We start from the raw sequence: 16,696 nt of genomic DNA on the forward strand, positions 1-16,696 counted from the left end.
ACTTATGTTATGTAGGCTTACATCTATAAGTTTTGCATGTTGTGAAGAATAGAAATGAGAAAAGAAGATAAGAGAAGACAAGGGTGGGGGACATAATTTATTTACTACTGTGTTTTAGTCCTTACTCATCCTTACTCATACGAGTTTTTAACTGCAGGTTACTGGAATGAGGAAGGAAATGTGCAAAGTCATGGTGCCATGTGAGGTAGTCAAATACTCATAACAACTGGATGACTGCGCTGTGGCCATTGCCGGTGTTATAACATCGCGAGATTTGAGCTGCGGTATATATTTTCAAGCGATTCTTCTCATTCTTTGCACTCCTCCTCTCAAGCTGCCGCAGTGGGACCGAAGTAGAGGTTTGTGTATTGTACGCTTTGAATTTAACTTGAAAAGTAGGCAAAATAATTATTTCGGTTATTACGAAAAAAAGAAAGTCAAAACTTAGTTATACTATGACTGTTTAGTTACACTTTTATTGCCTTCTCGTTTTCTTTGTGTGCAATTTTATGGGTTTCAATTTATTGGACATTTCCATTGACGACAGAATAAATGCAGTTTAGCTTTTACAATAGTTTTTTGGGGGAGGATGTCAAGGCGGCCTACACCGTTTCTTCAATGGAATATTGGACAACAAAATAAGATGAGGAAAATCACTGTCGAGAAAAAAACTCAGATCATTGTGAAACAATCGTGTTTTGCTTTCACTTTTAGTTAGTTCAGGAATAAATATTTTTTATGAAATAAGTTAACGCAAACGACACTTTCATATAGGATTTAATGAATGTATACTACAATCAATGTCCTATTTAAAAAAAAAAAAAAAGGACTGTCACAGGCCTACGCGGCAACATCGCGGTGCGTTTATTGGCTGAGTAAATTCCAAAGTGCGCCAGAGCGTCAGTTCACCTTGAACAGTGAACTCAAGTAATCGAATGCCCTGTTCGAGAACATTGTCTGCACTAGAGAAAGTTTGCCTATATGCACGTTGAGGAAATATGACTGCGTGCGTGATAAAGTGAAGTTTTGTCAGGCAAGAACAACCAGTTGAACTCTTTGATTGATGCGTAAAATAAAGACATAAATGCTAATTGAGGAAACACCTGTTGATTAGGTGTTGGAAATGAAAGAAGTGAATTCTTCATTTGAATCTATGTCCTCCTTGTATTGCTTTCAGTTCTGTACACATTATATTTATAGCTTCAACGTTGAAAATGCCTACAGATGTACGATCGTAATTTGAGCCAGTTTGCTACAGCAGCAAAAAATAATCTTGCATAATTATTATGTGGATTATAATTATAATGGACATTTTTATAGGGGTTGTTACAGAAAGTTATCCTGCATTAGGAGGATCAAGTTAAAATCGTACATATGTATAGAGAAAGAGGATGGAGAGAGCTTTCTAGTTCATCCTTCATGTCCAATTATTTTACAGAGTGTTTTTGTGTACTGCCATTTAGTAGTTAATGTTGCTATACTGTACATTTGATGCATACATATTTGTTATTTTGTTGTTTTATTAGGATCCCCATTAGCTATTGCAAAAGCTGCAGCTAATCTTCCTGGGGTCTACATAAAACATGACATAATAAAGAACAATAATAGACAAGAACAGCTCAAGGACAGAGCTACATACATTTAAAATAAACAGTAGGAAACAGGTAAAGTGATTTTTTTTTCTTCAGGCAAAGTGAAGATGGCTGCAGGTAAAGCACGCATCGGGCATCTGGCCCCTGGTTTCACGGCCAAAGCAGTGATGCCAGACGGCCAGTTCAAAGACATCAGCATGTCTGATTACAGAGGTTGGTAGGCATACTACAACGCTTCATACTATTCTGAACCTGAACTGTCTTTTTTTGGCTCTGTGTGCTAGGATTTGTGGCTGGTTTCACGATTTGACAGTTTATTATTACAGTAATGACCTATTAGTTACATTGAATGCACACTGAATATATTCATTGCTTCCAGGCTCCATTGGAATTCAATAAGTGTCTAATAGTGTGTCTATCTTGTGTTTGTGTCCTGTGCTGCCTGCCTGCAGGGAAGTATGTGGTGTTCTTCTTCTACCCGCTGGACTTCACCTTTGTGTGCCCCACTGAGATCATCGCCTTCAGTGACGCTGCCGAGGAGTTTAGGAAGATCGGTTGTGAGGTCATTGGTGCCTCTATCGATTCCCACTTCTGCCATCTTGCTTGGTACTTGAGGCTTTTTCACTTTGCAATTTTGTTTTGCCCTTTGAAAATGAAGCCCTAGGTGACACAGAATAAGTTACAGTGCAGCTAGTGCAGTTCTGTTCCCCCTGCTCACAAAAAGCCCTTTCCTACTATCCCTGTCCCGTCAGCATACCATGACTGGCAGGGATGCTTGGTTTCAGACAAAACAAAAATACAGTCTCTTACTCTCTTTGTGTGTGTGTTTTTAAAGGACCAACACACCTCGTAAGCAGGGCGGTCTGGGTGCCATGAAGATTCCTCTGGTAGCCGACACACTGCGTTCCATCTCCACGGACTACGGGGTGTTGAAGGAGGATGAGGGCATCGCCTACAGGTGGGTTCACAACAGATCAAGTTCAAGGGTCAAATTTCAGTGTCTCTGACCGACTGGGTCCAAACCCGGGTAATGTGCACAACACAAGACTGTGTTAATAGCCTGCTAAGCTAAAGCCTAGGCATTGGTTTTGGTAGCTAACACAAGTCATCAGGTTTCAGGCAAGGTTACATATCATGCAAGCATTGTTCACCGAACCACCTCCGTTACATATGTCTGATCCTGTAGGTTTAGAAAAAATCACTCCATTTATTCCCTGTTTGCTTTTTCAGGGGCCTCTTCATCATTGATGACAAGGGCGTCTTGAGGCAGATCACCATCAACGATCTGCCGGTGGGACGCTCCGTTGACGAGACCCTGCGTCTGGTGCAGGCCTTTCAGTTCACTGACAAACACGGAGAAGGTACATGACTACCCCTGCTGACTTTTTGTTTTCCAAAAACCATGCCACCTTATCCAGCATGGAATTAGCCCAACTTGTTGCAGTGCAATATTTCAGCCGGGTCTCATAGACTAGACGTAGACGTAACACAGTAAACAAAAATCTGAGACACCCAAATTAGTATGATATGTTATGTTTGGTATGGTTACATAAGACAGAAGGTTATTTAAGGCAAAATCGAAAGGAGGGTGATTGGTCGGGGAGGATGGGTGGGCATATAAATAGGGCCAGAACGATACCAGTATCGCAATACTCATTAGTATCGTGGTTAGGGTGACCACATGTTCCGGATTGTGCGGGACAGTCCCGCATTTCCAAACAATCGTGTCCTGCATTTTATCAACAAATTCAAACACCACTCATTAGGGAAAAAAAGGTTTATTTGTCCCGTATTTCAGTCAAACATTCCAACCGGTCTTGCAGTCACGTTGCGCTTATGAAAATATATACATTATATCATTAGGATTTGGTAGCCTACTGGTGATGTTAAACACTTCTCCAATCGTTTTTGAGATCTCATATTCTGCGCAAGACAAGACGATAGCCTTGCGACTTACAAAAAGCGTGCATCTGATGAAGTAAATAGCCGTATTAGATTGAAAGATAAGGTAATTTTGTCAAACCTGTGAGGCTCTCCATATTCATTAGTTGCTCATTCAACATATTTGCTACTACTAAACTCACCAACCAGAAATGTTTCCTTGGCTAAATATCCACAGATTTTCATAAAACAGCCACACATGTGGTTTCTCGTTTCTGCATCACCAAAATTTGTGCGAGGCAATAGACTAGGCTGGGTGCGCTTCAATTGCTTGTTCGATTCAGTGGACTGCAGGGTTGTACCGGAGCGCACCGGAGTTGCTCCACCACTTCTCACAATGGTGCTTGTTTAGTAAAGTTACATCAAAGCTGAATCAATGTCTTGGAAGATAACATAATGATTCATTTGTATTCTACATAACATAACCAAATATAATAGCATTGTATAACGTCATTGTTACACCAAAAACACCACCTAATTTCTTATGAGATGGTTAGATGAAGAGTCCCAAAAAATAGGCAGAATTTGCTTTGATTGGAACAAAATAAAGGAAGGCTAAATTGTTTGTTAATTAACACCATCTGCTGTAATTTGCTTACGAAACAGTAATTCAGTATGTGTGGGCATAGGCAGATTGGATGATGCATTTTCTGCATATTCTATAATGATATTCAATAGGCTAAATCTGTCGGTACAAACTGAGAAACGATGACGTCAGTTTTATTGCTCTCCGGGAACATAAAACATTTGCACTGCTCCATGCGTGGGATTTGTGTGTTTGTCTGGGGGTGGCGGCTGTCAAATGTTTTTTTGCATGTAGGCTACACTGTCCCGCAAAATTATCCTGTTGTCTCACATTTGGGTATTTTTAATGTGGTCACTCTAATCGTGGCAAAGAAACAAAACACAAAGCAGATTTAATTTCTTTAGGAAAACAGCCCTAATGTAGGAAACAAAATCATTATGTTGTCATCTAGAGTCACATTGATTTATTTTCCAAGCTATAGCACACAATATTTTACATCCAGCACGTTTTTAAAGGACCAGAGTTTGGTCTGCATTGTGTTTTCATTTTTGCCATGGAAAACATATCACGATACTGGTATCATCACAGCCCTATGTATAACACAAACATCTACTGTCCCAAAGGTTGCGTGATCGAATCTCATCATGGACAACTTTAGCATTTTAGCTAGTTAGCAACTTTGCAACTACTTACTACTTTTTTGGTACTTTGCAACTACTTGGCATGTTAGCTAACCCTTCCCCTAACCATAACCATTTAACCTAAGTAACTCTTAACCTTAACCCTGACCCCTGGCCTAGCTAACATTAGCCACCTAACTAACGTTAGCGTTAGCAACCTAACTAACGTTAGCCACAACAAATTGAAATTTGTAACAATTTATCCTGAGTGGCGCAGCGGTCTAAGGCACTGCATCTCAGTGCAAGAGGCATCACTAGTACCTGGCTGAAATCCAGGCTGTATCTCATCCGGGCTGTGATTGGGAGTCCCATAGGGCGTTGCACAATTGGCCCAGCATCGTCCGGGTTTGGCTGGAGTAGGCCGTCATTGTAAATAAGAATTTGTTCTTAATTGATTTTCCTTGTTAAATAAAGGTTCAATTTAAAAATAAAAAAGATATGTTACCTGAGTCCAGGTTGCATATTTTACTATGTACCATCAGCAGTCACATACACTATGTGAATAGCAATTAGGTCACTATTACCACTCTCCCTTTGGAGGTAACATCCCAGTTTTGTATGGACTGGGAATGATAGGCTGATAGTAGATATCATCAGAGGGTATAAAAGTTAGAAGCTCAGGTTCAAAGTGTGTTTTGCTTATCATACTGCACTGTTCTGAGACTCACACTTCTTCTCTGGTGTTTCCTCTCAGTCTGTCCTGCCGGCTGGAAACCAGGAAGTGACACCATCAAGCCCGATGTGCAGAAGAGCAAAGACTTCTTCTCCAAGCAGCAGTAAGACGACACATGTCTGAAGCCTGCTGTAGGACAGCTAGAATTACAGTACATTTCAAGAGAACAATGGTGAAGAGCAGTAGCCTACCTCTGTGTCTGGGAACTGTAGAACAACATCTTCAGCATCCCCTTATCAGTCATGTGTTTGGGTAGAGTGGAAATGTTTATGACCAATCTATGAAGATTATATTAAAGTATAGCTTGGAGATGTTTTATATTTTAGTCATTTAGCAGACACTCTTATCTTAGTGTCATTGATGTCGGCCTATTTTATTCTGCTGTATCATTTTTGTAACATCTGAGGTGGACATTTGTTTTTGCCTTTAGGCCACAGATGGGATAGTCTGTGAAATGAGGAACAGAAGCTTTACAGGAAAAAACTTGTGGCGAAAACTCAGTTAGCTTTTTGTCTCTTTATTTACAACTCAATGTCATTTCATCTTCTAAATAAAAACTTTTACAAAGCAAAGAACGCTAACGTTTTTTTCTTGCCATGCTTTTGTAATAATAATACACTAAACACGTTTTTTAATTACGTTTTGTATTACTTATTATGACGAAAATTAAATCTGGGTTAATTGAAAAATGTGCATAACAGTCGTAATAAGAATTTGAGACTGCGTCCAAGATGTCCGACCGTTGTTTTCAAGGTAATCTACTCATGTTCACATACTGTACGTATATTCATGGACCGTCCATATGTGGGTTGCTTCCGGTTTAATCATGTAGGATTTATTGCGGCCAGCACTAGCCAAATGAACGACTAAAATGAACAAGTCATTCAGAAAAATGAATCACGACTCTCGAGTCAGTTAAAAGAGTCGTTCAAAAAGAACGAATCGTTCGAGAACTGCACATCACAACAGGCGCGCGTGCCGTGCTGAGTGCAGTTAACGTGGCCTCAATTGTATGTTACTTTGTAACTATAACATTGATAAGATTCCTGCAAAATTATCTGCTTTTCATAGAGAAGTATTCTTAGCGTGGTCGTTCATATATATAAACACACTTTTTCCCCGCATAGGTATTTCATTTGGAACAATAAGGACATTTTGAATAGAAACAAGTCTTTAATTTTTAAGAACTGGTTCAATAATCATATCCTGCTGGTGAGTCAACTTTTTAATGCAGAAGGATTGTTACTCAATTGAGGATTTTTTAAAATCTCTTTACAATATCCCTGTAACACCTAGAGAGTTCGCCATAGTCTTTGATGCTATTTCATCTGAAACTCTCATGTTATTTAGAGGTGTAGCCAGACCTCACCTTCTTGACCTACCCTCGCTTAATCCAGTTGACTCTGCAATAGGGAAAATATGTTTATCCTTGCTCCCTCAGAAAAACAGATCTATACGTGCTTTATTTCAAAGGGATATTGTATCCATTCCTTATGTCACTAGTTACTGGAATTCATTGGTCACTAATATCTGTTGGAAAAAAGTATGGTTATTACAACACATACTTGCTTGTTAACAAGGTCAAAGAGTTCTCTTTCAGAATGATCTATAAGTATTACCCTGCGAATCATTACCTGAAGAAAATCAGAAAAGACATTGATTGTACATTGATTGTACTTTTTGTGTTGAGCACCAAGAAACAATTTCGCATTTATTTTGGCATTGTCTACATGTAAAACAATTATGAAAAGATATTCACAGTTTTATAATTGTTAATATTCTTTTGTTCTTTTGACTTTTGTTTTTTTTATGGGAGAATGTGCTGCTCGGTTTCCTTAACCAAAGATAAAGAAAAACAATTTTACCTCATGAATCTAATTGTGCTAATGGAAAATGTCATATTCATAAATGTAAATTCACAAATAAAAAACCACTTCCGTGTTTTCTATAAGGAATTCGAGCAGTACATTAAGACCATTCAACATTCTTCTAATAAGAAAGCTGTTAAAACAATCAATATGTGTGTTTCTTTTAATGTCTTTGTATAATCTGTAATTGGTTGTACTCCCTAGCATATGTTATCGTTGTCTATTTGTGTACTTGTATGTATACACACTATTCTACATTAGAAAAAAAAAAGAGTGCAGTTAACCTCGGTCTCGCGGTACTTTTTACCTCAGGTTGAACAAGGGTGTATCATCTAGTTACCTAGTGGTTTTGTCTATGACAAAAGTATATCACATGAACATTAGCTACCTATAAACCGCACACTTATTTTAACAATATATAAATCATTTTGAAATAATTGACAGAACTGTAAAGTTAGACCGCTAGCTACTGTAAGTTAGCTAACGACAAACCAACGACGTTCACGATGGCAGCTGGAAAGATGTGTAGTAGGCCTAAAAAACAGGAGACAGCAGAGGTATGACAACGAAACACTCGATTAATATGAGCTTGTGTAAATGTATATCGAAATTAATATACGTTTCACTTGGTGGAACGGAGAAAACGCACTTTCAATCTCTGCAATAACATTAGCTGGCATAGTTAGCTAGTTTACGGCAGTTCTGTCATCAGTCAGTCATCTGGCGTACTCAAGTGGTCTTGCATGAGAACTGCACTGTCATTGAACATCCACCAGATTCGGAAATGATTTCCCCCCTCTGTAGTGGACCAGCTTATTTCAAAACGAACTGAAAACTGAAGAAAAGTCCCTGGTCTTTGTGAAGCGAATGATGGCTCTCGCCGTTTCTTCCATCACATATCTCAGAGGAATATTCCCTGAGGATGCCTACAGATCTCGATATCTAGAAGGTGATGTGAGGGCAGTTAAGGTTATTTTCCAAAGACATGTTGTTTAAAAATGTTGTAAACAAGCACATGCATAACGTTAATTGTGTCACCACACAACCAAAAATATTATGTGGTCTTTATCATAGTGTCTTTTTCAGCAACTGTTTTTATGTATCCACCAGATTTATGCATCAAAGTTTTACGAGAAGACTGCACAACACCTGGTGTCTGCAAAATTGTAAAGTGGTAAGTAAACTATTTTGCAAGACAGACATAATTCAAGTTCATACAAAACAGCTGCTTCCCACATCAGACAACACTCAAATTACATTTGATGATGGTCATATTCTGACATTAAATTATTATTTTGAAGGCTGATGGGGTGCTTCGACGCATTAGAGAGAGGATATGTAAGTACAGGACCTTATGGTTCTTTTGAATGTGTTTCATCATTTTGTTTTGTTTTAACAGACAACTTGTGGCTATTTTCTTATCTTTTTACAGCTTCAAGTCGTGTTCATTGGGGTAGGTGAATCTAAGCAACAATGTGTCTTTTCTAAATACATATTTTGTCCTCAACTGTTGTATTTAAAAATGGTCTCATTATTTCAATGAAATGGAAGCTTTACAATTTGTATAATATGATATGCAGGTCTGCACCAATCCAGATAATCCCAACGTAAGTTCTCACTCCATAAAACCCTTCACACACAAACCTAAGTTCCCTGAAGTTCCATTGCTTCTAAAATGTTAATGGTTGCTTCTCCCTCCATTAGTGCATCATCGAGTCATACCAGTTCAAGTTCACATACACAGACAAAGGACCACAGATGGACATTCTGAGGTGAATTTGTGGCTTCAATCTTCTCATTTAAGCTTTGATTCAGCCTAAGATAAATATCTGATGTCCTTTGAATCCCCAGAAACCAGAATGTGGAGATGCAGATCACGATGGAGGATACCAAGAAGGCCTCTGTCCTCTTGATCAGGAAGCTGTTTCTTCTCATGCAGAACTTGGACATGCTCCCCAATGATGTCTACCTCACCATGAAGCTATACTACTTTGACGACAGTAAGGCAAATCCCTTTATTTTTGTTGACAGTAAGGGTTACTACTGTATATGTCTACGGCTGTTATGGTGACCATATTACTGCCACACCGGCAGTCAGGAGTCATGATTGCAGTCAAATTCCATGTGACAGTGAGTCACAGTAACTAGGTTTCTCCAAAACTGCGCTCTGATGGTCATTAGTAGCCTACCAAACTTGCTAACGGCCAGTTGTTAATATCCAGTAGTCAGCATTCTAGTGTCCCACTAATCACTCTGACATCAATGCAAATGCATTCGAAAATCAAAACAAACACTTCATCAAATCAAATTTTATTGGTCACATACACATATTTAACAGATGTTCTTGTGGGTGTAGCGAAATGCTTGTCTGCGGGTGTAGTGAAATGCTTGTAATGTAGCGAAATGCTTCTCATGAGAGCCCTGGCATTCAGAGTTTGAGCGGAAAAGGATCACCTGTTGTGCAGTGAGCGCCAGCGCCTCATAGCTGGTTGATGCATGGAATAAAATAAATGTTCCTGTTGCGCAACATTTGTATAGGCTATGCAATTGCGTGAGAAAACAGAGTTTTGATGGCCTCTATTATTAAAAAGAGGAAGCTCTCATGAGCTTTCTATAGGCTTGGCCTACTGTATGTATTTCCCAACTTTCCTAATATTAAGCACATTGCATCGCTTTACAATCAAAGTAGCCTACCTGGCTGGCCTGAAAATTAACCACTGGAAAAGCGTCCTCCCATTTGCTTTTCAAATGGATACAGATGACATGTATTTTATTTTTTTACCTTGCCCCTGTTCCAACATGTGCATGATAATGACCCATTCTAAATCAAAACTAATTTTACACATATTATTTAGTATATGTAAAGACAAGATTAAATTGAAAATAGTCTGAATGGTAAGAATATTATCACTTGTGAATGATGCACAGCGCATGCATTTTTCTTGTGGCTTTTTCAAATCATAGTTGTATGCATCCTGTAGCCTAGCCCATAGGCTTATACAGTGCCTTCGGAAAGTATTCAGACCCCTTGACTTTTTCTACATTTTGTTTACGTTACAGCCTTATTCTTAAATTGATTCAACTTTTTTTTTTACATTTTTGCTAATTTATAATTGAAATATCACATAAGTATTCAGACCCTTTACCCAGTGCTTTGTTGAAGCACCTTTGGCAGTGATTACAGTCTCAAGTCTTCTTGGGTATGACACTACAAGCTTGGCACACCTGCATTTGGGGAGTTTCTCCCAATCTTCTCTGCAGATCCTCTCAAGCTCTGTCAGGTTAGATGGGGAGTGTTGCTGCACAGCTCATTTCAGGTCTCTCCAGAGATGTTCGATCAGGTTCAAGTCCGGGCTCTGGCTGGGCCACTCAAGGACATTCAGAGACTTGTCCCGAAGCCACTCCTGCGTTGTCTTGGCTGTGTGCTTAGGGTCGTTGTCCTGTTGGAAGGTGAGCTGGAGCAGGTTTTCATCAAGGATCTCTCTGTACTTGGCTCCGTTCATCTTTGCCTCAATCTTGACTAGTCTCCCAGTCCCTGCTGCTGAAAAACATCCCCACAGCATGATGCTGCCACCATCATGCTTCACCGTAGGGATGGTGCCAGCTTTTTTCCAGACGTGACGCTTGGCATTCAGTCCAGAGTTCAATCTTGGTTTCATTAGACCACAGCATCTTATTTCTCATGGTCTGAGAGTCTTTAGGTGCCTTTTACTGAGGAGTGGCTTCCGTCTGGCCACTCTAACATAAAGGCCTGATTGGTGGAGTGCTGCAAGAGATAGTTTTCCTTCTGGAAGGTTCTCCCATCTCCACAGAGGAACTCTAGAGCTCTGTCTGAGAGACCATCAGGTTTTTGGTCACCTCCCTGACCAAGGCCCTTCTATCCCTATTGCTCAATTTGGCCAGGCAGGCCAGCTCTAGGAAGAGTCTTGGTGGTTCCAAACTTCTTCCATTTAAGAATGATGGAGGCCACTGTGTTCTCGGGAACCTTCAATGCTGTAGACATTTTTTGGTACCCTTCCCCAGATCTATACCTCGACACAATCTGTCTCGGAGCTCTACGGACAATTCCTTCAACCCAATGGCTTGTTTTTTGCTTTGACATGCACTGTCAACTGTGGGACCTTATATAGACAGGTGTGTGCCTTTCCAAATCATGTCCAATTGAATTTACCACAGGTGGACTCCAATCAAGTTGTAGAAACATCTCAAGGATGGTCAATAGAAACAGGATGCACCTGAGCTCAATTTCTAAAACCTGTTTTCGCTTTGTCATTATGGGGTATTGTGTGTAGATTGCTGTGGGAAAGGCTGTAATTTAAAAATAAGGCTGTAATTTAACAAAATGTGGAAAAAGTCAAGGGGTCTGAATACTTTCCCGAATGCACTGTATGTTTTGATAAGGTTTGTATCACAACTGAAGTGGCCAAATAACTCCAGACATAGCTTATATAGGCCCAAGACCCCTGAAACATGATTGGAGAGCCAGCCCATAGACTACAGAGCCTCTATTTAACCTTTATTTAACTAGGCAAGTCAGTTAAGAACAAATTCTTATTTTCAATGATGGACTACCCCGGCTAAACCCGGACAACGCTGGACCAATTGTGCGCCGCCCTATGGGACTCCCAATCACGTCCGGATGTGATACAGCCCGAAATCGAACCAGGGACTTTAGTGACATCTCATGCTCTGAGATGCAGTGCCTTAGACCGCTGCGCAACTCGGAAGCCCTAGTGAAACGTGTTGTTATAAGCCCACTATTTATTAAAAGTGGATCCAAGCTTTCTCATGCTGCTATATTTATTGCTCATTTCTGAAAAATTAAGCACATTAATCTGCTTTAAAAACGGTGTAGCCTACCAGGAACATTAAAAAAGTAACTGCACATAACCTCCATTCGCTATTTGAGTGCAGGCTATGGATGATATATTTATTTTTTGTGGGCCATTCTAAATAAAAAATTATATATATTAGTAGGCTATATGTAAAGACCAGATTCAATTGAGAATACTGTGTGCAGCCTGTGCTGCAAGCAGTGCTTGTCAAATTGTGAATGAGAGACTGATGAAGTGTGTGCAGCCTGCGCAAGAAACAGAGCAGAACTCTTCCCTTTTATGCAACTTTTTTCAAATAATAATTTGTCGCATCATGCAGCCTTACATGCTGACCAAACCACTTGCTCGCGCGCATGTTGATTTTGTCCACCCACACCAGACGTAATCAGGACACAGGTTGAAATATAAAAACAAACTCTGAATCTCTATTAATTTGGGGATAGGTCGAAAAGCATTAAACATTTATGGCAATTTAGCTAGCTAGCAGTTTCTAACTAATTTGTCCTGGGATATAAACATTGGGTTGTTATTTTACCTGTAATGCACAAGGTCCTCTACTCCAACAATTAATCCACAGATAAAAGGTTAAACAGAGTTTGTTTCGAGTAATCTCTCCTCCTTCAGGATTCTTATTCTTCTTTGGACTTTATATGGCAGTTGGCAACCAACTTTAAGGTGCATTACCACCTCCAACTGGACTGGAGTGTGGACCTCAGTTCATCTTTCAATCACCCACGTGGGAATATGCTCCTTAAAACCAATGAGGAGATGGGAGAGGCGGGACTTGCAGTGCGTCACACATCACAAATAGAACCAAGTTCTATTTTAGCGCCTGGCTAAGGAGAAGCTCGTTGACATACGCGAGCAGTCTGGGTGCAATGATTGAATAACATTTATGTGTACATTTATTTTGCAATGCGTGCACGACGCAAGCGGTGTGGTCAGCATGTTACAATGTATTAGAAATGAAAACATATAGCTTAAGGTTTGTATCATAACTAAAGTTGCATAAATAACTTTTAAGCATATATGAGGACCTGTTTCTTTAACTGTTCAACACAGAATGGCCGCATGTGCGCACTCAAATTGTTTGGGGAAAAATATCCTTTCCATTTTTAAATACATTTTTTTACACCTTTTTCGTGGTGTCCAATTGGTAGTAGTTACAGTCGTCTCATCGTTGCAACTCCCGTACGGACTCGGGAGAGGCAAAGGTCGAGAGCCATGCGTCCTCCGAAACACAACCCAACCTAGCCGCACTGCTTCTTGACACAATGCACATCCAACCCGGAAGCCAGCCGCACCAATGTGTCGGAGGAAACACCATACACCTAGGCAACCTGGTCAGCGTGCACTGCACCCGGCCCGCCACAGGAGTTGCTAGTGCGCGATGAAACAAGGATATCCCTGTCAGCCAAACCCTCCCTAACCCGGGCGACGCTGGGCCAATTGTGCGTCGCCCAATGGACTTCCCGGCCGCAGCCAGCAGGTTCGAGCCTGGGCTCAAACCCAGAATCTCTGGTGGCACAGCTAGCACTGCGATGCAGTGACTTCGACCACTGCGCCACCCGGGAGGCCCATATTTTCCATTTTAATCAGCTATGTTCAATTGTATTGTTAGTACTATAAAATAATGCCTGCTAAATGAACTAGTGTAGCCCACAGCCAGATGGCATAGCCAGATCAGGGCCTGACATAACTCAGAATATGCTCTTCTGATTTTCTTCATATCATGTTTCTTTAGACCTATCTAAAATAATGGATTTATTGTGATGCTGTAGGCTATATTATATGGATTTATTAGACGTTTTAAAATGTAGACGTTCCAAAGGTCCACATCAGTGGCTTGTAGGCTATGAGTGGAAGCCAGAGCTGCTTAACGAGCCGGGCAGTTATTTGAATGACAATCACCGGCTGACAAAATTTCATGATCTCCACAGCCCTTTAATATGTCTGTATTGGAACCTCAAAACAGAAAGTAATTATTGGGTCACGTCTTTCGAAATTGACGAAAGCAAATGCTTCTCATTTAATTCATTGTAGTTTTAGTCAAATACGATGTCTCTTGGTTGTATTACATTATGCAGTTGTTTAATAGGACTTAGAAAGCTCACAAAGCATCATGTTCAGTGAGTCAGTCAATCAATCATTAATTATTCCGTTATTTTTCCTTCCTCTCTACCCAGTCACCCCTGCTGACTATGAGCCTCCAGGTTTCAAGGAGGGGGTAAATGACAACCTGTGGTTCGAGGGCATGGCGGTGCACTTCAGAGTGGGTGAGGTGCACACCCCTTTCCACGCCCTGAAGGTGAGGGTGGCGGCGGAGCAGGGCCGTGTGGAGAAGCTGCAAGAGGGGAACTACCTGAAGGAGAGTCAGGTCTCCACGGCTACGCAGAGCACTCTGCCAGGGCTGGCGCTAACCGGTGCACAGGTGGGCTGTCCTTAACTAAAGCACAAATAAAATGGCTAACTTAAACACGTTTGATCTGAAGACAAGAGTCTTCTCTCCACACACTTAGATCAATGCAAATAATGAAATGTGCCAACTGCCAAGGTTTCAGTCACAGTAGATTGCTGATATTTATTGTCTTGTTTGATTATTCACAGGATCCTGACAATGAGAGATACAAGGAAGATGACTTTCCCTCTGAAGATGGTAATAAGGAATGATAATCACATCAATCTCTTTTACTTTCTCCGTATGAAACCTGGATGTGTTTTATGGTATAAATAACAATAAATTAACTAATTTAACATATCGATAATAGCTTTTTTTTCCTCTCTAAGAGTCTGCACAGTTCAAGAACCCCAAGAAACCTGTGGCAAAGGTAAGTGAGTTTGTGAGCTGTTGGTTGGTTGTGGTCAACAATGGTTTCCGTGTTGTTTTTGGAGGAAGAGAAGATAGAGCTGCATGGGTGAACAACAGCATAATGGTGTAAAAATGATATTCTTTCAAACAGAGTAAAGGTGCTGCCAATAAACTGGCAAAGAAAAAAGGAAGAAAAGAGCAATAAAAATGTTTTGATGAAGACAGCAGTGAAGGCCCTGCTTCTTCAGCTTCCTGTCAGACACAGTAAACATGAATGTGGATCGAGGATGTAACTTCCTCATTAGATTACAAGGATTTTACTCACCAAGCATATTTACATGAATGTTTAATTTCTATGCCCGTTTGAACATTTTCTAGACAGACTATTAAAACCCAAGTAGTAAAGCCAGCCTTACGGTATTTTTTTTGCAGTTCATTGCCTATACAACACATAATATATAGCTACAATATCTTAGACATTTATAATATATTTTCCCATTCATAGGAAAATCAATTCCATTTGTTTTATTATAGCTGTATATTTTTTATACTTTGTTCTTTAACTTTTCTTTTTTATGAAATTAATTCAAAACCAATGACATGCTGGTTCCATATGTGATGCCTGAAATATAAAATATTGTAAGTATGATATTTATGGAATTAAAGCTTTACTTCAAAACCCATTTATAAACTTGTCATGCATATTAATGAAGAAATGAAAAAGGGTGAAATGAAAAGACACGCACACAACTTTGAAATGGTAAACATTGATTTGGTGATACGTACAAGTAAAAATACAATTGTACAAAGAAATGGGGCAGCAGGTAGCCTAGCAGTTAAGAGGTTGGGACAGTAACCGAAAGGTTGCTGGGTCGAATCCCTGAGCTGACTAGATAAAAAAAAATCTGTTGATGTGCACTTGAGCAAGGCACTTAACCCTAATTGCTCCTGTAAGACGCTCTGGATAAGAGCGTCTGTAAGTCACCAAAAAGTTACAGAAATGGCAAACGTCTGACAGGTGACGGCACCACAGTTGCCCTGTTGTAACCTACATCCAATGGCAAATAGTGACAAAATGGGACAAAAAGTGCAACACATGCTGCATAATGTCAAGTACTTTTTTTATGTAAGGCATCCATAGTTATGGGAATCAATTGAATAAATATTTTGTTACAAAATATCAAGGCACGGCTTTCAATTTATCCATTTGGCTCAGAACGGAGATCTTATCACAGTTTTTTTTAATAGAGTTTAGCTTAGTTAGTTATTCTCCATCAGAGATGGATGGCAATATTACTGTATATCCTTCATTCAACTACCTACATACCAGAGACCTTTTTCTGAGACAGAAAAAGCACCCTGAGACATTTTTCTGTCTCAGGACACTGGCATTTCATCCCCCAGAACATCTCTGAGTTGCATGACTCCATTGGTCTGGGTTGACGTTTAAAAGAGACTGTCAACGTCCCCCATCTCCACAAACACAGTCTTCATTTGTGTGTAGTGCTCTACAGTCACCTGACCGTTCTCTCTCCCGATGCCTGTGGAGAGACAACGGCAAATGTTGATTCTTCTTGACACATGACATTACTATTGTTGACAGTAGTCTACCAAACACAAAATACTGTGGAAAATTTTTATGAAAAAGGTATTCAAACAAACCAACGTGATTACTACACTACAAATAACCCCTACATGTTTAAAGTCTGATACTCTCAGAGGAAAAGAACAGGTATCTGGTGTGAATACAGTAGGACTGTACCTGACATCTT

The 16,696-nt window shown here is 40.0% G+C and overlaps 2 protein-coding genes across 4 annotated transcripts; both read left to right on the forward strand.

The window, feature by feature from the left end:
• The first annotated feature begins 317 nt into the window (after positions 1 to 317).
• tdx (Peroxiredoxin) lies at positions 318 to 5,987 on the forward strand. 2 transcript variants are annotated; one of them, NM_001141386.1, is given in 6 exon segments: positions 318 to 359; positions 1,689 to 1,805; positions 2,045 to 2,198; positions 2,428 to 2,550; positions 2,823 to 2,953; positions 5,434 to 5,981. In NM_001141386.1, coding segments are annotated over 5 exon segments (600 nt in total). In that variant the 5' UTR covers positions 318 to 359; positions 1,689 to 1,699; the 3' UTR covers positions 5,520 to 5,981.
• Positions 5,988 to 7,484: 1,497 nt separating this feature from the next.
• Positions 7,485 to 15,336, forward strand: zte38 (zebrafish testis-expressed 38). 2 transcript variants are annotated; one of them, XM_014140730.3, is made up of 12 exons: positions 7,490 to 7,837; positions 8,085 to 8,229; positions 8,391 to 8,454; positions 8,582 to 8,618; positions 8,713 to 8,733; positions 8,861 to 8,887; positions 8,985 to 9,052; positions 9,132 to 9,280; positions 14,302 to 14,546; positions 14,723 to 14,771; positions 14,903 to 14,943; positions 15,076 to 15,336. In XM_014140730.3, exons 1-12 carry the CDS (start codon positions 7,787 to 7,789, stop codon positions 15,127 to 15,129), a joined length of 951 nt encoding a protein of 316 aa, XP_013996205.1. In that variant the 5' UTR covers positions 7,490 to 7,786; the 3' UTR covers positions 15,130 to 15,336. The 2 variants fall into 2 exon arrangements, with proteins under 2 accessions (XP_045550200.1, XP_013996205.1); XM_045694244.2 differs by having other exon boundaries at positions 7,485 to 7,837; positions 14,903 to 15,129.
• Positions 15,337 to 16,696: the final 1,360 nt, after the last annotated feature.

Source organism: Salmo salar, chromosome 14, assembly GCF_965601325.2.
Source record: "Salmo salar chromosome 14, fSalSal1, whole genome shotgun sequence".
In the NCBI taxonomy this organism is placed as follows: Eukaryota; Metazoa; Chordata; class Actinopteri; order Salmoniformes; family Salmonidae; genus Salmo; species Salmo salar.